Source organism: Pipistrellus kuhlii, unplaced genomic scaffold (genome assembly GCF_014108245.1).
Source record: "Pipistrellus kuhlii isolate mPipKuh1 unplaced genomic scaffold, mPipKuh1.p scaffold_m20_p_14, whole genome shotgun sequence".
Lineage (NCBI taxonomy): Eukaryota > Metazoa > Chordata > Mammalia > Chiroptera > Vespertilionidae > Pipistrellus > Pipistrellus kuhlii.
The window spans coordinates 23,626,739-23,647,803 of record NW_023425449.1 but is presented as its reverse complement, the minus strand read 5'-3'; the positions used below and the strand labels follow the sequence as shown (position 1 = coordinate 23,647,803).

The window sequence follows — 21,065 nt, the reverse complement described above, 5'->3', positions numbered from 1 at the left end:
TTTTTTAGTAGATTATAATTAAGAGAAAAGCAAAAGCTGAGGGAACAAGTTTGTAAAATTGAGGAAAAATATTGTGAAAGAGAACAAGAGCAAAAATTGGGAGTGATCAGTTAGAATAATAATGTGATTTCTATTTTGGATTTGTATAGACACTTTTTACTATTACCTTTCTAGCAAATATCAAAGTCAACATTCACATTTGATGTAATTCCAAAGCTGTGATATGTTGCTGTGTTGATCCCATTGGAGTGTCTGACAGAATCTTGGCCTGAGGTCGATGTGGTGATACAGATTTGGGTTGTGATGAATCCATTGTTGATACAACAGCTGTGTTTAGGCATAAATTAGAGAAAGCTCTCTCTTTGCTTACCACAAGAATCTTTTTTTCAGAACTTATTTTCCTGGGTATTTTTATTGAGGATTCTAAGAGGATGCTTTTAAATGTTTATGGCGATCTCGTTAAAATGAAGATTCTAAGTAGCTCTAGGGCTGGGTCTGTGATTCAGCTTTTTAATAACTGGTTCAAGGTTTCTCTGCCTACTTTTTTTTTTTTTTTTTTTTTTTTTTTTTTTTTTTTATCATCACCTGAGCCTTTCAAATAGCTAACTCTATAAACAATTGGAAGCACTGACAAAGAACCTATTACCAGTCTAGGAATCATTTCACTATGAAATAATTCCACACCTTCTTCCAGACTAACTGGGAAATCAGTCTCTGTCACCAGCTACTCATCTCTGTCCTCCTGGTGCCAAAACAGACATGGACAGTGAGCAAACTAACGAGTGTGCCTGCATGCCCATAAAACTTTACTTATAAAAACAGTGGCTGCAGAGTTTGGACTTCAGCTTTAATTTGCTGACCTCTGGTTTAAGGTATGCAGAACAAATATTCTGTTAATGCTTTTAAAGACTCCCATGTTAATAATAAATATTTTCTTACTGTTTCATAAAGTAGTTTCTTAGTAAAATGTCAAAGTAAAATGTCATTGAAATAATTTAATCTTTTGAAATCATTTAAATTGTTTCAGTTGAATTAAACTTAATTTCAGAATAATTTGCAAGTTGGCCTTTTAAAAGAACATAGTTTGAAATTTTAAAAATATAAATGTGGGACATTGAATGTATTTTTTGCTTTTCCCCAGTGGGTTTTCATGTGCTTGGGCTGAATGAACTGCCACCAGGGTGTGCTTTGTGCTTTGTGTGGGCTAGAGTCAGCAAGTAATAGTTCACATCTTAGTTTCAACATTTGCTGTGTCCTTAGCAAATTACCTAACTTCTCTGGCTCTCATTTCCTCATTTATGGATTGTTGTGAGGAATATGATTTACACAGAGTTTGGAACATGCATGTGTATAGTAAATGCTCATTCCTTTTCCCTTTCTTATTTGGAAATGCAGATTGCCCACTTAGACTAGAAGAAGTGTGGAATCCTATATAATAAAAGGGTAATATGCAAATTAACTGTCACTCCATCACAAAGATGGCGGTGCCCATAGCCACAAGATGGCGGCGCCCAGTTTTCTCAGCCCCGCTGGAGTCCCCCAGTCCCAGGGGGCGGCTGCTGAAAGTGGGCAGTGTGAGCAGCCTGGCTGAATGCTTGCTTAGTTGCCGTGGCGATGACAAGGCAAGCATTCCACCTCAGCCACAGAGGGCCTCTGGGCAGCGGGCACAGAACTGCCGGGGGTGGGGGGAGGCAGGGAACACTTGTGTCATTGCCCCAGCAATGAGGCAAGCATTCCGCGCCCGGCTATGGATGGGCCTCTGGACCGAGGAGAGTCTCTAGGCAGCAGGCGCGGAGCGGTCAGACCCCGCACGGAGCTACTGGCACACGGATTTGTGCACAGGACTACTGTAGTTACTTTATAATGAAACGATTCCTGAATTGACAAAAGGTTCTTTATCAGGACTTCCTGTTGTTTATAAGTTTAGCTATTTGACAGGTTGACATGTGATAGAAAAAGGTAGGCAGAGAAACCTTGAGCACAGTCTTAAGTGATGCTTCAGAAACTAAGTAAGCAAGCTTCATAAATTCATACCGGTACGTATTTTGAACAAAATGTTTATTTTGGGGAAGATATCCTTGTTATACCTGTGTTCTTTTGTAATCTATAGAAGAATCAAAAATTGATATCTTTTTGCATTCGATTTATTTTAGAATTTTGACAAAACTTCTTGAAGTATCAGATGATCCACAAGTCTTAGCTGTTGCTGCTCATGATGTTGGAGAATATGTGCGGCATTATCCACGAGGCAAACGGTAACAGACAAGCCATTAGTATCATTGGGATTTTCTGAAACAGTCAACATAGAATCCTGATGTACTTGTCTTAAAATAGGGTAGTTTAGCAGAGGAATTAACAGAGTATGTGAAATCAAGATTACCATAATACTGGGAATTATGATAAACTTAATTAAATGGGTAGTAGAAAAATATAAGTACACCTGTATACTACTATAGTGTAGTAGCCAACAGAGATCACAGAAATTTCATATTGAGGATTTTCTTTGGTTTATATGAGTTAATTCAATAGCTATTTTATGAGCTATGTTTATTTTCAACTACTATTTATACTAACTTCGAACTCAGCAGGTTTAAAGTATAAAAGGAAATATAACACCTGAAAGAAAAGTTACAGGAGATGAATAATAATTGAATTAATGTATATATTTAAAAATATTAAAGAAATTGCATGTGTGAGGAGACAAGTAAGGCTTTACAGAGGAGTTGAGGCTGACCTCATAATTTAAAATCACTTACTAGCTTCATTAACAATGAAAAGATAGTTAGGATTTTTTTTTTTTTTTTGAAAAATAAGAGGTCAAGGTGCCAATAGAAGGGATAAGGCATTACATTGGACAAGGGGCCGTTTTTGTTGTTTGGAAAAGTGCCTTGGTTTAAATTATTGCTTTTCCACTTGCTAGTTGGTTTCCTAATTTATAAAATTGGGATGATAATCATATTCCTTTCTGGTGAGGGTGATATGAAGAGTAAATGAGTTAATCTAAGTACAGTTATTAGAACAGTGTTGTTAGTACATAGTAAGTTCTCAATAAGTATTAGCTACTTTTATTATTATTAATGTTAATATTTTATATTCATTAAAGCTATATATAAGGAAGGCATGTTTATCTTATTTATTATAAAAAAATATCATATAAACCCAGAACATCATAGAATGTGAGAAAAAATTGGCAGAGCCATATTGTAGTTGCAGACTTTCATATTTCATAATTACTTCATGATTTCTTTGTCCTTATTGTGTATAAATATTTAAACACTGGGAGCCTGGTGCACAAAATATATGCACAGGTAGGGTCCCCAGGGCTGATCTGCTCCCTGGTGGTCAGTGTGTGTCATAGCAATTAGTCGTTCCACCATTTGGCCAATTTGCATATTAGGTTTTTATTACATAGGATCATATAACATCACGTCAATGACTAGATGGAGAGGTATTCCTTCAAGTAGAGAAATTACCTCTTCTCCCAAAGTGTCCATGCAACCTATTATTTTTTATCTTCACCTTGTTTTTTAAAATACCTGATTTGTTGTAGCTCAGGCTGCATTATATTAATGTATTCCAAAAATTTACAATGGTTCATCTGAAGCAGAATTTGCTGTCAGTCTGTTCTATTATCTATGCCTTTATTTCTATTTTGATTGTTAAATTATTTTGTTGATTAGATTCCACATATAAGTGAAATTATACAATATTTGCCATTCTCTGACTGGCTTATTTTACTTAGTATAATAATTTCCAGGTTTATCCATGTTGTCGCAAAAGCTAAGATTTTCTTCTATTATTAAGGCAAGTAGTAGTATTCTACTATGTAAATGCACCACAGCTTTTTTATCTACTGATAGGCATTTGGACTGTTTCTAGATCTTGGTTATCCTATATAATAAAAGGCTAATATGCAAATTGACCAAACGGTAGAACAACCGGCTGCTGTGACGTGCACTGACCATCAGGGGGCAGACGCAGGAGCTGCCCCCTGGTGGTCAGTGCACTACCACAGGGAGAGTGCTGCTCAGCCAGAAGACCTGAGCTGGGCTCATGGCTGGCAAGCGCAGTGGCAGTGGTGGGAGCCTCTCCTACCTCCATGCTACAGATGAACAACTGACGGCTTAAACTTGCTCCCGCCTTCAGTCAGACATCCCCCTGAGGGCTCTTGAACTTCGAGAGGGCACAGGCTGAGCTGAGGGACCCTCCCCAAGTGCAAAAATTTCATGCACCAGGCCTCTAGTTGTAAATAACGCTCAGTAAACATAGGGGCACATATATTCTTTCTGATTGATGTTTCAGGTTTCTTAGGATATATTCCCAGAATTGGATTGCTGGGTTAAAATGTACTTCCATTTTTAATTTTTTGAGGAAACTCCATACTATTTTCCACAGTGGTTGCACAGTCTGCATTCCCAATAGTTCAAGAGGGTTCCCTTTTCTGCATATTCTGGCCAGCTCTTGTTGTTTGTTTGTTTATTTATTTATTTATTTTTAAAAATATGTTTTACTGATTTTTTTACAGAGAGGAAGAGAGAGGGATAGAGAGTTAGAAACATCAATGAGAGAGAATCACTGATCAGCTGCCTTCTGCACACCCCTACCGGGGATGTGCCCGCAACTAAGGTACATCCCCTTGATGGGAATCGAACCCGAGACTTTTCAGTCCACACAGGCCGACACTCTATCCACTGAGCCAAACCGGTTTCGGCTGTTTGTTGATTTATTGATGATAAACATTCTGACAGGTGTGAGGTGATATATCACTGTATTTAACATTTGCATTTCATTGATGATTAGTGGCATTGAGCATTTTTTCATATATCTTTTGACCATGTGTATGTCCTCTTTGGAGAAGGGTCTATTCGGATCCTTTGCCCATTTTTTAATTGGATCTTTTTTTTTCTTTTGGTGTTGACTTGCGTAAGTTCTTTATACATTTTGGATATTTACCCCTTATCTGATGTATCATTGGCAAATATATTCTCCCACTTAGTGGGTTTCTTTTCATTTTGTTGATGGTTTCCTTTGTTGTGCAAAACTTTTTAGGTGTAGTCTCAATTGTTTATTTTTTCTTTTGCTTCCCTTGTCCAAGGCAATGTATCAGAAAAAATATTGCTGAAATGGCCGAGATTTTGCTGCCTACCTGATATCAAACTATACTTTATATCATATTATAGAAGCATATTAATGGGGAAAAAGACCTTTAGAACCAAAAAAATAGTGCTGTGCTTCTTAGGATATTTAAAAAATTTAAAATAATGTTTCTCTGTTTTACCAGCTGGAACATTCTTCAAATGTTATTACCAGTATTGAACTTGTTAATTGTGTATTATAATATTGCAAGTCTTTAAAGCTTAACATGCTATTGACTTGATTTGTTTTGAAATATGTTTAGCAAGGTTTTTTCTATTAGGCAGTAGCTATTAAAGTACTAGAATGTAGCTCTAAATTAAATTATCTAAATATTCGGCCTTTTTAATGATATCTTGTCTTAATCTGCCAACTGGAAAGATTATTTTTCACCACTTTTTTCAAGCATTTATGCTTTTGGACATCTGTATAATCTGAAAGTAATAGTTGGTTCATTTGCATCTTAAATTTGGAAGAGGGAAAATGTCTTTGTTTTTATAGCAATGTGTATCAGTGGAGTGGAGATAGTTTATTCCTCTTTGACACCCACTGGAATCTCTGGGGTGGAGGACAGTAATATGTATAGTTTGAAAATGAATGTGTAGTAAATAAATATAATAAATTATTAAATGCCAATTTTTAAAATTTTCTTGGCTGGTGTTACTATGAGCAGATACAAGGGACAAGGGTTTAAAATGTGAAAAACTGCCGAAACTTATTTGGCTTACGGCCTGAAGACTGAAAGGTCCCAGGTTCCATTCCGGTCAAGGTCATGTACCAGGAGGCAGCTGGTCATTGTTTTTCTCTCATCAATGTTTCTAGCTCTCTATCCCTCTCCCTTCATCTCTGTAAAAACTCAATAAAACATATTTAAAAAAGAAAAGAAAAGAAAGCAATGCCAAATGTCAGTCATCTCGGTGCTCTTGACAAGAGGAATTTTCTCCTCCGGTTCACTGCCCAGGAGGTCATGTGGTATATCCTATTGTTACAAGAAAGAGCAGATATCTTAAAAATCAGTAGTCTTTTTCAGGAAATTAACATGGCTTCTACTGGGTGCTTTTAACTCTGTGTTCCCTGAAATCTGTACTTGAGCCCATTTCTGTCTCATAGCACAGCCACTGGTGAACTTAATATTGATTGACGTTATGAATATTTGATGATATTCAATATACTGATTTTAAGCAGGTCAGAAATACTAGAAATAAAGAAGTTGATACTCAACTACCTAGAACATTATAACCAGGAATATTATGTGAGATATTCAGGCAGGTGAAACTTGCCTGGATTGAGAAAGGAGAATAGCAATTAGATTTAATCTTAGAAATGCAAAAGATGAAATATTTGAATGCCTTAAAACTACGATTTGGAGAGAATTATAGAAAAAAAAAAAAGACATGTGTTGGTTTACTTTCGTACATTGTAACTTTCCTTGGGGTTTGGGCTTTTTGCCGACTAACAGCAGGAGTTTGAAGGTAATTACAGTATCTTCACACAGTGGCTTCTGTTCCGCAGGGTCATCGAGCAGCTTGGTGGGAAGCAGCTGGTAATGAACCACATGCACCACGAAGACCAGCAGGTTCGCTACAATGCTCTCCTGGCTGTGCAGAAACTCATGGTGCACAACTGGTATGTGCCGGTTCTCCTCCCCTCACACACTTGTCTGCGAGGTCTCACTTGTCCAGAAGTTCTTATGCAATTGTTCTGATGAATGATAGTTTTTAAAATCAGTGATATTTTTTATTTAAAAATTTTTAATTTCCCCCCCCCCTTTTTATTGAATGTATTGGGGTGACACTAGTTAACAATATTATTTAGGTGTTAGGTGCACACTTCCACAACACATCATCTGTCCACTGCATTATGTGTGTGTTTATTTTAAATGTCTAGAAATGTATTTTAGCAATTCAGAGCAATGACATAATTTTTTAAAACTGTATTATTTTCTGAAGAAATGTATATGTATTCAAAGTACTGATATCAAACACATCTCTAGAAGTGACTAAAAGGCCTCCTGTGACATGAGCGAACCAACCTTTATGGGACTGATGAAATCCAGTTGGACTATTCTGACTAGAGACTACAATTTTGCCAGGTTTAACTACTCAGCATAGGGTTCACTGACTGGATTTTACCAGTTCACATGAAAACACAAAGTGATTACGATTTAACTCTCATATTTCCTTTTTACTCATTATAGCTGCTTGCTTTTGAAATAACTGAAGTCATGTTTTTCTGTCTTTAAAAAAAGAATCAACAGTATTGACCTTTGCGTGCCCTCTTAAAATAAGATAAATGAAAGAGTGACTGCTTAGATAAAAATGGTGAGCCATTTGTGTGTGTGATGGAACAAACTGGGATCCTTTGTCATGGCTGTTTTAGCCGGAGGTTGGATGTTCAGTGCTTTCGGCAGCATAGCATCTTCTGAACAGTTCAACTGCCTTCTGTTTCCACTCTGTGGAAGCAAGCTCTGGCGTTGGGCTATTTTTGTTAATGCACAGTGAGCAAACATACATTCCCTATAACACAATAATATTACCAGAAAGAATTAATGGTGCATTAGGATGTATACATTTGAAAGATGAAGCAAATACAGTATAAGAGGAAATCCAGGTGCTGTTGTGGCATTATGCATAACTATCATCATCTTACCATTTAAGCATTTTCTCATAAGTACTGACATTTATGTATTTTTTTCAGTGTCTGTGTTTTAAGCACTTACTCTGTACTCGGCTGTAGCTATGATGGAATTGGGCACAAGTTTATGTAGGGTGATTAGAGATGGCCTCTGAGTAGACAGACACAGCTAAGCTGAGATAATAATGAAAGGAACCAGTCATAGAGCTCAAGTTTTGGGAGTAATTATTTCACATAGAGGGAGTGAGAGGGTAAAAGACCAGGGAGCAGGAATGAGCTTGGCTTCTTTAAAAGGAATGTCTGGAAACATATTGTTATGTGACAGTTGAGGGTGATGGTGCTACAGGCACCTAGTGGATAGACGCGAGGGATGCTGCTAAACATCCTACAATGCAGACCCAACAATGAACAACTGTCTTGCCCCAGGGTCGGCAAACTGCGGCTTGTGAGCTACATGCAGCTCTTTGGCCCCTTGAGTATGGCTCTTCCACAAAATTCCACAGCCTGGGCGAGTCTATGTTGAAGAAGTGGCATTAGAAGAAGTTTAAGTTTAAAAAAATTGTCTCTCAAAAGAAATTTCAATTGTTGTACTGCTGATATTTGGCTCTGGTGACTAATAAGTTTGCCACTGGTCTTGCCCAATGTATCGATGGTGCCAAGGTTGAGAAACTAATTTGAAGAATGGAATGAGGCCAGCGTGAAAAGAGTGGGCAAGGAGAGTTTGGCAGATATCCAGTTGCATAGGCCTCCATTTGACTCTTACTTTTGATGAAAGTCATTGAGAAATTTTTAAAAACAGGGAAATGACAAGGTTTGATTTATGTTTTAAGAAGATTGTTTAGGCTTCTCTGTGGAGATGGATTGCACAGGGGTAAGTGTAAAAGCAAGAAGATGTTTTAGTAAGTTCTCATTGTGATCTAGATGGTTAGTAGCTTGGACCACAGCTATACTAGAAAAAGTTAGAAAGTAGGTGGACTTAGGATAGATTTCAGAGCTAGCGCTTGCAACATTTGATGGGCTAAAATATTTCTACTTTGTTCATAAGCTTAATGCAAAAAGAATGGGATCAGTAAAGGGCACTCAAAGTCGTTTTTATCTGTTCAGCAGGAGGAGAATCTTTGCAAGTCAGTAAAATATGGAAGAATCCACTGGGTTTTCTCAACTTTTTTTCACTTACACCCGAGCCACATTTTTCTTTTCTGTTTTATTTTTTACATCACCATTTATCCCTTCTGTGTCCTCTCTCACCACCATACACCCCGTCCTGCAATCCCCACACTGTTGTCCATGTCCATGAGTTCTCTTTTTTAATTTTTTGCTCAATCCCTCCACTCTGCCTTCGAGTCCCCTCTGTCCTTCCCCCTCCCCTCCCCCCCTACTCCCTAGCATATGCCTGCTCTCTATCTATGAGTCTGTCTCTATTTCCTTGGTAGTTGGGTTTGCTCATTAAATTTCACAAATGAGTGAGATCATATGGTACTTGTCTTTGTCTGACTGGCTTATTTCACTTAGCATGATGTTTTCCAGTTCCAGTTGGTTGAGTGTTGTTCTTGCACCAAAGCACATTTTTCAACATAAATGAATTATTTAGTAATTTTATCTCTCTTGGTTTATGTCTCCATCATGAAATTAGTTTAAAGAATGTTGGCATTCAAGACTGTTGCAAGCCAATGAGCTTATATTTGCCAGGTGTTTTTCTAAAGTTTCTGTGAAAAACAGTTTTGTTTTCCCTTTTTGTTGAAATTACAGTTGCTGAAGTAGAATTCTTGTTTTAATTTCTCTTAGAGCATTTATTGTTGAGTTTAGCTTTTTAAAAAATGTATATTTCTTATATGAAAGAAAAGATAGGTATGAAAAAGGATGTTGACCTTTTCCCTTTGCTAGTAGAAAAACATTTTTGATTGAGAATTTGTTTTTTATATGATCATATATTGAAGTTGAAACATTAAAATCTGATTATTTCCCCCCTGAATTTAGGAACTTGATTTAGTCTTATAGTATATTTTTTTGATGTATGTGTACAAAAGGAAAAGTAAATATCTTTATAGCCAGAAACTGGTTTATTCACTCTTCATCATTAACTAGTTAATAAGAGAATATCCTTACCTGCTAATTATGTGCCAAGGTATTTCAACTTAATGTTTTAGTTATAATAGACCACCTTTAATCAATAGGCTTAGTGTCAGTGTTTTCTTATGCTTTCTTTATAAAGGAATTTTCACATAAAGAGAGATAGAATTCACATGTGACCTGTAGATTTTGTTGTGACAGATATAATTCTTTGGCTCTTTGTGCCAGAGAATGAAAATTGTTCAAGTAACAGCAATTTATTTAACCTTCGATCAATAAGAGACCAAATAGAATGCCACTTGGAAGGTAACTCTTCTGCAACGTGATCTACAAATTTGAAAGGATTTTGAATAAAAATCTTTATGCAGATAACCAAGTTGTCCTTATTAAATCATGCTGGTAAAGACTGCCTTTCTACTCACCTAGCATAGAGGCTTTTATTACCTAAAATATGGTTCTAAGACATTTCACACTAAATAAAAACATGAAAGCACAGTTGGCTTTGTGTCCTCTTAACATTTGTTTGTTTGGACTTAATATGGGTGATAATATTTTAGTTGAAAATTGTTAAAATATAATCATGGATAAAAGCAAAATAAAAGTCTGCCTGAATGACAACAGCAGCAGCTTTCCATGGCAATTTTGCTCGTTATCTGTAGTCATTGTTTTGCTTCTAAGCTGTGCTGAAAAGATTTCTAGCACATTTTTTTGATTTTCTTTTACTTTTCTATCATAAATTATTTTTAGGTATTTGATACTGTATTATTACTAAAGTATCTTTTTATGTATTAGGATATATTAAAATTTTAGATATAAACATTTTTTTACTGCAGGGAATATTTTAAAAATATATATATTTTATTGATTTTTTTTTATAGAGAGGAAGGGAGAGGGATTAGAAACATATAGAGAGTTAGAAACATCGACCAGCTGCCTCCTGCACACCTCCTACTGGGGATGTACCTGCAATCAAGATACATGTCCTTGATTGGAATCAAACCTGGGACCCTTGAGTCCGCAGGCTGTCGCTCTATCCATTGAGCCAAACCAGTTACGGCGGGAATATTTTTTGTTTTAAGTATAAGTTTAGAATTACATTTTAAGTATAAATAGGATAATTTTAAAATAGAGCTAGGCTGTCTTTGGATGTTGATTTTGATTCTTTTTTTAAGGAGTTAAATATTGTTTCTTGATAACATAGAGATGGATTTATTTCTAGTTTACAAAATGTGGAATATAATTATATATGATGTGGACATACTTTTTTATGAGTTTATGATTAATTTCAAAATTATTTCCATAAATTACAAGTCTTCATAGAATAGCCACTTTCTCCCCTTCTCCTTTACATCTGCATTTGCATGGAATAATGGATTACAAATACCGTATTTTTCGGACCATAAGACGCACTTTTTTCCCCCCGAGAAGTGGGGGGAAAAAGTCCCTGTGTCTTATGGTCCAAATATAGCCTACACATATACTTTTAAAAAAAAGTTTTTTTACTTGCCCGGCTCTGTGTGGTCTCTGTGTGCTTGCCTGGCTCTAAAATGGTTCTAAATGCTGCTGTTTACTTTACAGGGTTGATTACATGTGTTTATGACTGTGATGTTGGGTTTTAATGCACATAAAATATTTTAAGACACTATTTGTTTCAGAATCTTTTTTTCTTCATTTCCCTTCTCTAAAAACTGGTGCGTCTTATGGTCCGGAGCGTCTTATGGTCCGAAAAATACAGTAACCCTAACTGGTTTGGTGGGGGGATAACAGGGATGAGCAGAATAGAGTTGCTAAGGGACGGTTGGCACACACTGGCGCCTCCTCTGTCCAGGAGGCCTGGAGCTGGTCATTCCTCCTCACAGCCCTCCTGAATGACATGCCCAGCTTTCTGACCTTCCTGTACCCACTGTGCGTTCCTGGCACGTCCCTTGTTCTTTAGCAGTGCTGGGTTTTTATATTCATAAAGTTAGGCTTTTTTATAATATTTTAGTTGAAAATTTTATGTTATGCTAGCATTTCCAAATCAATTGTAACTAAGTGATACACAGTGTCCAGAAAAGGCAATTTTGCTCCTTACCTATAGCCATTGTTTTGCTTCTAAGCAAAATTTGGTATTCCTCTCCCATGCTGTTCCCTAAGGCATACTTGGGGGCCTAATGGGTGTACACTTGCTCATACTTCCTTCCCATGTACGGTCAAAGTTCTTTATTAGATACCATAGGGCTTAGCTTTGGTATTCAGATGGCATTGCTGTGCATCTATTCTAGCCCATCTTCTGTCTCGTCTCTATTTTCACTGTCATTGTTTATTGCGTACTGTCCTGGTTATTCTTTTTCTTCTTCCATTTCTATCTGATTTTAGCTACCACATCTGCCGTTGGCTGAATTACTTAATTGAAAAAAATCTCTTCTGCCCTTTTGTTCCTACCACACCCTGGCTTTTGTGCAGCAAAGCAGGCTATATGGAGCTCTTGCCCAGCAATCAGACGCTCCTTTCCTGTACTGGGAACTAATGGATCGGCCCCAGTAGGTTGATTGCCTGGCTGTCCCTTCTTTTTGCCTCATTTAATCACGGCCTACTGCTCCCGGGTCTTTGTCGATGGAAAGAGGTGCCTTTCCACCTCCACTTCCCAACTTTAGTTAGAGTGAAGATTCTGTTGCCACTGACAGGGAAAGTGACATTTCATGGTGTTAAGATAATGACTTCTAAGAAAACTTTGCCTGACTCCTAAAACTTAAGCGTCTTCCCCATTTTTTTTTTAAAGGAATAGACAGAATATGAGTTATAAGTGTATATCTAGTATAGTATAGATAATATCTTTATTCAAGAGAAGAAATGATTGGTAGGATAGTTTCAGCTAACAATATAACAGCTCTAACTGCTGGTACTTTTGTCTCTCCTGGTGTTTCAGTACCTTTCTCCATAGGAGAAAAATGTATCCTTTCTCGGGTTCTAACTTCCCTGTAGGACTCTTAAACTACTTTTCATTTGACAGTTATCAAGCTCCTAGAATATGCCAGGCACTGAGCTAAAAACTGGAGAAGGATAAATCAGATACAATCTCCTCCCTCACTTGAGTCTTATATTCTAAGTATAATTCTAGAAAAAGGAGCCAATCATAAGCCTTAAATATGGGCTTTGCTTTACATACTATCTTTGTAACTAATCCTATATAAAAAAAGCCTAATGTGCTAAGTATCTGGTTGTCCATTCAACCAATCCAAGTGTAATATGCTAATGATATGCTAAGTCCGCTCAACCACTCACTAAGACGTGCACTGACCACTGTGGACAGATGCTCTGACTGGTAGGTTAGCTTGCTGCTGGGGTCTGGCTGACCGGGATTGAGCGAGATGGGCTGGACACTCCCCGGAACCCTCTTGCAGCTGCTTCCTGGCTGGCCAACCTCCCACATCCCTCCCTGGCCCTGATAGTGCATCGGTGGGGTCCCTTGGCCTGGCCTGCCCCCTCTCGCAATCCGGGACCCTTTGGGGGATATCAGAGAGCTGGTTTTGGCCCGATCCTGCAGGCCATGCTGAGGGACCCCACTGGTGCACAAATTTTGTGCACCAGGCCTCTAGTATAAAATAAACTCTATTCTTAAAAGTCCTTATAACAACACAGACATTTCTCCCACACTGCACTTGTGTAACTAGATTTGTATGTAATGTGGTCATTTAGGGGTCATACTCTGCCTTGTAGATTGCTTTGGGTTGTAACTGCTGATCAGGAACCAGCATTTAAAAGAAAAAGAGTACCTTCTGGTTTCCATTTCTGCATGTAAGGAGCTTGGAAGTCACTACTCCATTGTAACAAGTAAAAAGCTAGACAGACTGAAAAATCAGCAACTCTGCTTAGATCCTGAGAGAGAGAAGACTCAAGGTAAACCACTGTCCTATGATATTGGAGAGTCAGATAGGTGAATACAGGGAGTCCAGGCTTACTGGAGCAGAGACTCGAGGCCAGCAGGGCAGTTAGGGGCAATCGGGCTGGGAGAGGAGTAGTTAGGTATCAATCAGGCTGGCAGGTTAGGGGGTGATCAGGCTGGCAGGCAGAAGCGGTTAGGAGCAATCAGGAAGGCAGGCAGGTGAGCAATTGGGAGCCTGCAGTCCTGGATTGGAGAGGGTGCAGGCTAGGCTGAGGGAATTTTGTGCACCAGGCTTCTAGTACTCTGTATAATATTATGATGGATGGGTGTCATTTTTCATGTGTCTAATTCCATATACTGAACAACACCAAGAATGAACCCTAATGTGACCAATGGGTTAGATGATTATGATGTGCCAATGTAGGTTCATCTTTGATAACAAATGTACCACTGTAGTGGGACATGTTGATAAGTAGAGGAGGCTATGCATGTGAGGGGTTACATATATATGTGTGTGTGTGTGTGTGTGTGTGTGTGTGTGTGTGTGTGTATGAAACCTCTGTAACCTCCTCTCAATTTTGTGAACCTAAGGGCTTTTGCTGCCTACCCTGATGCTTTGAGTAGCTCACCACTTCAGATATCATAACCGTGTATTAGAAACTGTGTGTTATGATAACGTGTGTAAGACACTGCTGATCTAATGATTAAGCTGGTAGTGACAGGTCTGGGACTGTTTTTGAACATAGCAAGAGATAAAAAAAAAAAACCTCTGGATTTGACTATTTGATATTTAGATTTTGTAGCTAGTTTAAGAAGATTTGATTACTGGAATTCCTATAGGAGAAATAACTTGTTATTGCAAATTTTGCCCAAATTGCTTTTATAGACGTCTCAGTAGATTCTTGATGCAATTGCTTTTAAAATGTACATTTTTCCTCCCCCTCTGCTTTAGGACTCAAATTCACATAAATAGAGTATATTTTTAGAATCACTGACTTTTTTCTTTTTTTTTTTTTCCCCATCATCACCCTTGAGGGCCACTGCTAATCTGTTCATCTTTGAATTTAGCTACTGTTGGAAAATGAAGTGGCAATCCTGCAGCCGTTAAAGACAGATTTTCCAAATGGGTACACTTAGGGTTTCAGGATATTTATTCGCTGTGCGTTTGCAGCCCTAAGGCATGGATAGGATAATGCCTCACTTTGCTTTTCATGGTGTGGGGAGGGGATTGCTAGCTAAGTGGCTCTTCTGAGACAGTATTTTTTACAAAAGGTACCGACGTGGGAAAGGGTCTCCCTGTGGGGATGTCCAGTCTTCAGCTCTTACAGGATCTCTCCACAGTGACAGAAAGGGGGTGCCATTTAAATGTACACTTGAGCTCCTATGAAAGCTGTCAGCATGCTTAGAGTGAGTGATATTGGAGAGAATGATGTTGCAAGGAGAAAAAACCCCGGGGTGCAGAAAATTAAAGAGGTTTGTTTATTTAAATCATAGGCTATTAATGAAGGTGCCCGTTTGTTTTTGAAAAAAGAAATCAAGTGGCTAGTGATTATGAAAATATTTTTGAGAAAATAAATTAAGGACTCACATTATGATGTTGTTAAGCTCTTTTCTCTTATATCTGGACAAAAATATATTTTCAGCCAGTGAGAGGTAGAATGTACAATGAGTGAATATTATATATAGTGATTAAAACTCTGACTTTTAGAATTAGACAGATTTGAGTACAATATCCTCCCTGCCACTAACGAGGTATCCAGACATTGCAACATGTCATTTATCATTAATAAACTGCAGTTCCTTATCTATCAAATGGGCTCCTTTGTGCCTTTTATGCATATTCTTGTGAAGAGCAGTTGAGAATATGTGCATCAAGCAGTTAGTGCTGCAACGCTTAATCAATAGCAGGCGCTAAGAAATAGCTTTCCCAGGCTGAGATTTCAAAGTATTGAGTAGACGATTTGACTACATGTACTTACTTTGGGAATTTAAATGTTTCTGTAAATTAGATGCAGATGAGAGAGCTCTGTGATTTTTACATGGTTCAGTCATTACATAGAAAAATCAGTTCATAAAACAAAATTTGATTTCTTTGTATATAATATTCAAAATTATGATATCAGTTGGAAGGATAACTCAATCTATAACTACAGTGAGTTTGCATTAAAGAAAATAGGACTATATAAAATACTTTTTTATTTTTGCTCTTTACCAAATAGAAATCTGTATTTTAAACAACAGTAAAGTCCATGTTTTCTAAGATAAATTGTTTTTATATATTCAGAGGAATATTTCGTTAATGATTAATATCACACCCACTTGTTTTCCAAAACAAGATAAGTAAAGGTTAAGAGAAGGATAATTATGACTCAGTTGTACTTTTAATAATTATGATAAACTCAGGAGGACATGGGATATAGAATTCTAGGTTTATCATAATTTTAGTTATGAAAATTTACACACACTGAAAGACTGGAGAAAATAATACAAAACTGATAGTAACAGATTTTCTACTAAGCTTCTTGGCAGCCAAGGCAAAAAGGAAAAAAGGGGAACTGTAGTTTTCATAGATTAATATGTTGGTCAGGAGAAAATTAACTTCTTTCTGGCACTAAATAATATAGCTGAAGTTACCATGTGTTTCAATTATATAGGTGAAATTTGTCTGTTGAATGGGTAACACAGTGTCTTCAACCACAGTTTTAAAGAAAGAATAATCATTTTGGACCTTATAAACAACCATAAATATAGTGAAGTTTGGCAATTAATTATAATGTGTTGAAGGCCTTTCTGTTGTTGTAGCTGTTAATATAGGCCAGGTGTAAATGCTTCCTGGGTCCTTGCTTTTCACAGAATAGAACCGAGGCAGCTAATGTCATTTTTCAGACCACCTCTGTCAAATCTGAGCTTTTTCAGTGGTGTCTGGTAGGAACTGGAAAGCAGTTTGTCAGTATTAATAGAAGTGGAAGTATAGAATTTTATGGCCATTGGTTGAGAGAATAAAGTAGGTATTTCTTAGTCACATGTAAACTCTTTCTTAGCATACAACATAATCTCCTTTGTAAGCTGTTTTGTAGTTGGAGTTTTCAGACTGCTTTTTTTTTTTTTTTTTTTTTTTTTTTTAGTTTCAGAGATAGTGGAGTCCCAACTGATTTAAGTTATGAATGAAGTCAAAGAAGAGAAAATATTATACTTCTCAAATTTGCTTTGTAGGCAATAGAAGCAAAGATTTAATATCAAGCTTCTGTAAATTGCTGGAGTAAAATGGGCATTTTATGAGTGAATAAGTTGAATTTTTATTGTTGTATTGATCTTCAGGTGTAAGGAGGAATACTGAGCAAATACACTGATTCATTTAAAGTAGTTCTTGAGTTCTTTGTTATAGATGTATAATCCTTTGAAATAAAATTTATATAGTTTTTCCTTTTGTCTGACAGTAATGTAACTTTAACCTGGAGAAATTATTCATATCTGCTTATTATTTTCTCCTCTGTCAAAATAGGAAGTGTGTTCTGCGCCTTCGAGGCTCTTATTGGAGGCGAGGCAGCCTCACAGCAGAAGGGAATAAGACCTGAGCCAGGTCATTTGCTCACTTTGCACCTGAGCAAGTTATTGAAGTTTCCCCTGGCTCCATTGTCTCCCTGTAAATGGCAGTACCACCCACCTCACAGGGCTGCTGTCCAGATGGAGGGTAAAACATGGACATGCCGGCATCCTGTTGTCGTGATGGCGTGTAAAGTGTGGAGTGCAGCAGCCGTTCTGTGTTCCCAGCCCCAGGCACTTGGTGTCAGAACTTCCACAGAGAATTCAGAGGCAGTCTTGAATCTTGGGAATGTTTTCATTGAATACATGTTGCCGTTTGACATTAGAAGTGCAGACTGACAACATTTTACCAGCCAAGTTCAAAAAAAGCAGATTTCCCCCAAAGCTTTGTATAAGCTAGGTCTCTTTCTGTAATAAATGCCTTTTGCAGTTGAGCTTTCTCTGACGTTTTAACAACCCACATTGTGGCGCACAGCTACAGTGTTTGGACAGGTGCAAGCCGTGGACTGAGGAGAGGGCACAGTCCTCTTGTGGCCACGTGCAAGCTCCAGCCGGAGGGCAGAGCCCTCCCAGCACAGTTATAGCCAACAGCTATAGTTGTGAGCTTGAACCTGTGGTCTGAACACGTGACTCCATGTGCCCAAGTGATAGAGGCTGCAAGTAAACAAAGCTTGATCAGGTGCATGTATTTGAGTGGGATTGAAACTCAGGAGAATGTTGTAAGCATCTTGACCACGCCCTCGTGGCAAAGTAAAATAAAGACGCGACTTGTGGGCACTGGCTCTGTCTCTCAGGGAAGCAGCGTCCCACCGAGGTCCAGCTTTCGTCCTCTTGTCTGTCTTTTCTAAGCTTTTCAGCCGCCCCCACTCAGGGTCACCCTTGGCCGTGCCGGTGTGGCACACCACATGCATAGCAAACATACTAATTTCAAGAAAGCCTGTGGAGGAGATTCGATTCTTTTTTCCAGGAATCCTGTCTGGGCTCTTCTCCTGTAGACTTCTGACATTTTGTGACCCACAATATCTCATCTTAGGCTCACAAAATTCCACCTGGGGCCCTTCATGTGCAAGTTCTCAGTTGAACAATTTACATCTATGTGTGTCCTTTGCCTTAACCCTAAACTGCATAATCCCGAGCAGACAGGAAAGGAGGCCCTGGTTTCCACACGCCAGGCACCAGGTCACAAAGAAGTAAATGCCTCACGGCTGCCTTGTTGGTAGCAAAGAAGTGAGTGTAGAGTAGAGCATATTACCCACAATAATTACCTTGACCAGAAAGACAAAGGAGCAGGAGTCGGGTGGGGAAGAAGTCATGGCTGGGCATGTTTTTCTGTTCTCGGCCAGGACAACTCCCCTTCGCTGTTTTAATTTCCTTCTATTTTGACCCTCTGTCTCTCTTGTGAAGAAGTCAGTCATCTTCCTTACTCCAAGTGTCCATGGTTGTCCATGAAATATTAAATATTAGTTAAATCTGGTGTGGGAAATGAACCACCTTCATGTCTCTGAAAGAGATGGAGCAGATGCTACTCTTGGGAGGCATGGTGCCTTTGAGTACACCTTTCAAAGGTTTCCTAAGGTCACTCTGACACAGGAAAGAAATTATTTTTCTTCTGCACCTCTGAGTTCTGAGCTGAGGCACCTGTAATAAGAGACAGATAAACAAGAGAAAAATAGTTTATTAACATGTATTCCTCTTGTACACATGGGAAGTATCCAGGAACTAAATGGGTAACTCAAAAAATAGATTTAGAATTTAGGCTTAAATTACATCTTAATAGGAAAAAGAGAAGGGGGCAGAATAAATAATTTTTAGGAAACATGGGTGATCAGTGGGAGGCAGTTTGTGACGAAGTTTGGGTGGGTGTGGTGTGGACTCCTAGTCTCTCCTTATGATGAGCCAGCCTCTCTGGTTGAAGAAACTCTGGAGGCGGGGTCAGGACAATTGAGTTCTTTGCAGAGCACCTGTCTCTTAGCAGGTGAGGGGAGTTCAGAGAAAGCCTGCGCCTGCATTTGCTGTTTTTCAGGTGCCTTTGACTTAAAATGACCAGTACACCAAGTGGGGTGGCATGTTCTGCTGTCCTTTGCACTAAGTAGTCCAACATTCGAAATTGGCACATAATAAAGGTCCCCTTGAAATGAAGCACTTCTAATTTCAGCTGTTCCTTAAGTATACATAGAAAAAGCATAAGATCTGGAAATTTTATAATATTCTACTTCTCCTTCCCCTAAACAAAACAGATCTCTGCAGTCACAGGCAGTCCCTCGTTGCAGGCTTCCCCACAGGGGCAGTACTGATAGAAACCAGAGACTCCTGCTTTTTCCGTCTAGTGAAATTTATAGGATGGCTTTCCTTTAGGCCTTTGCATAAATTCGAACTATTTACATGCTCTTGGTTGAAAATAAGATCCCCATTGTCTAAATTATGTCAGGGTAGCTCTTAGCTAACATAAGAATCTATTATATGCTTTAACATGATATCCAAATGAGTAAGTCAGTGATAAGAACTTTCCTGTAAGGCTTTTTAAAATGTCATTATCCATTTCCATGTCACATGATGTTCCAGCTAGTTGCACAGTATTTTAAATCATAGTTCACTTAGGTACATTTTGGGGGGATGGCTCCCTAACACTTCACCCACTCTAGTTTTTTTTCTATTCCAACCTTGCTTCACCTCTTTGATAACTTTCGGCTCAGGCTGTGATTTCTGAGGGGAAGGAAGGGCAGTAAAACAACTTAGGTCCTCCCTCTCCCCTTCCTCTGCAGCCCTGTGGACAAAGGCAGGATCACATTTACTAGGAGATGCCGGTGGCACCCGAAGGTTGTTTCCTGGAGGTCCTCGGACCAAGAGAGGTGGAAAGACCAGTTGAGGAGAAGGAGGGGGTGACATGGGCCCCAGGTGCCCACTGCTCGTCCCTGGGCCAGCTCAGTGCCTCCATTAGCCTTCGTGTTAAAATGAAGAGTCTTCATCCCACAACTGCTGCAGCCAAATGAAGTGGTGGTGCTGGAATGCAAACCCCTATCTCTGTTCTTATTAGAGGGGAAATATGTCAATAATCTCATCCTTATCAGGGAGTTAAAAAACCAGAGTTTGGGCAAGTCACTCGCAGAAAACAGGGTACAGATTGTTTTCTGTCCTGGAGTTAACTGATATCTGTATGTAATGGAGAGCGAACTCGAGTAAACAAACGACCACTGGAGTCCAGACCAAATTAAAATCTAAGGAGCCCTTTCAATAACTGGCTGGCTGACTGCTCTCTCTGCGCAGCCCAGAGAGCACCCCGACCCTTTGTGTCGGACCGTATTTATACCCATTCGCTACCTCCTGTTTTAGCAGAGCAAACAATTTTAAAACAATTTAAACAAAGTAGTTTTTCTTAGGGAAGGCAACATGTCACTTATATGAGGTCCTGGTGCCTGGTGGAGTAAGCAACTGCATCCTGTTATCAGGAAAGTGGACAGTGATCTATCCTGGAAGGCTATTTTGTTAGTTGTAGCTGGGATTTATGGTCACATCGACTAGGAGAAAGCATGCTCAAAAATCTCCACTCTCTAACACTGTCTGTGCAATGAGAATAGCGTGTGTCTGCCCTGGGATTGTTCCATGGGTTCCGTGCAGCCGTCTCGGCAGGTTTGCAGCTGTGCCGGGCCAGAGCGCGTGCTCCATAATAAGCAGCTCTACCAGGTGTGGGGACTTTTGTTATTTTCGGGGGATTGTTTTCATCTATATCTATCAATATTGATACCTGTATTCTCCGACATCGGGGAGTGTGTTTTCATGTATCAGTCCACGGGCACGGAATCATACTTACGTTGACGTTTCA

The 21,065-nt window shown here is 38.7% G+C and overlaps 1 protein-coding gene across 8 annotated transcripts in view; it reads left to right on the top strand.

Annotated features, from left to right (window-relative positions):
- ATP6V1H (ATPase H+ transporting V1 subunit H) overlaps window positions 1–21,065 on the top strand; it is a 60,373-nt gene that overhangs the window by 38,652 nt on the left and 656 nt on the right. For 6 of the 8 annotated variants that reach the window (XM_045581407.1, XM_045581408.1, XM_045581405.1 and 3 more), the window contains 2 exons: window positions 2,154–2,255; window positions 6,646–6,759. In XM_045581407.1, coding sequence (XP_045437363.1) covers window positions 2,154–2,255; window positions 6,646–6,759 — 216 coding nt within the window. The remainder of the gene's footprint in view (window positions 1–2,153; window positions 2,256–6,645; window positions 6,760–21,065) is intronic. The other 2 variants (XM_045581409.1, XM_045581406.1) reach the window with 1 other exon arrangement.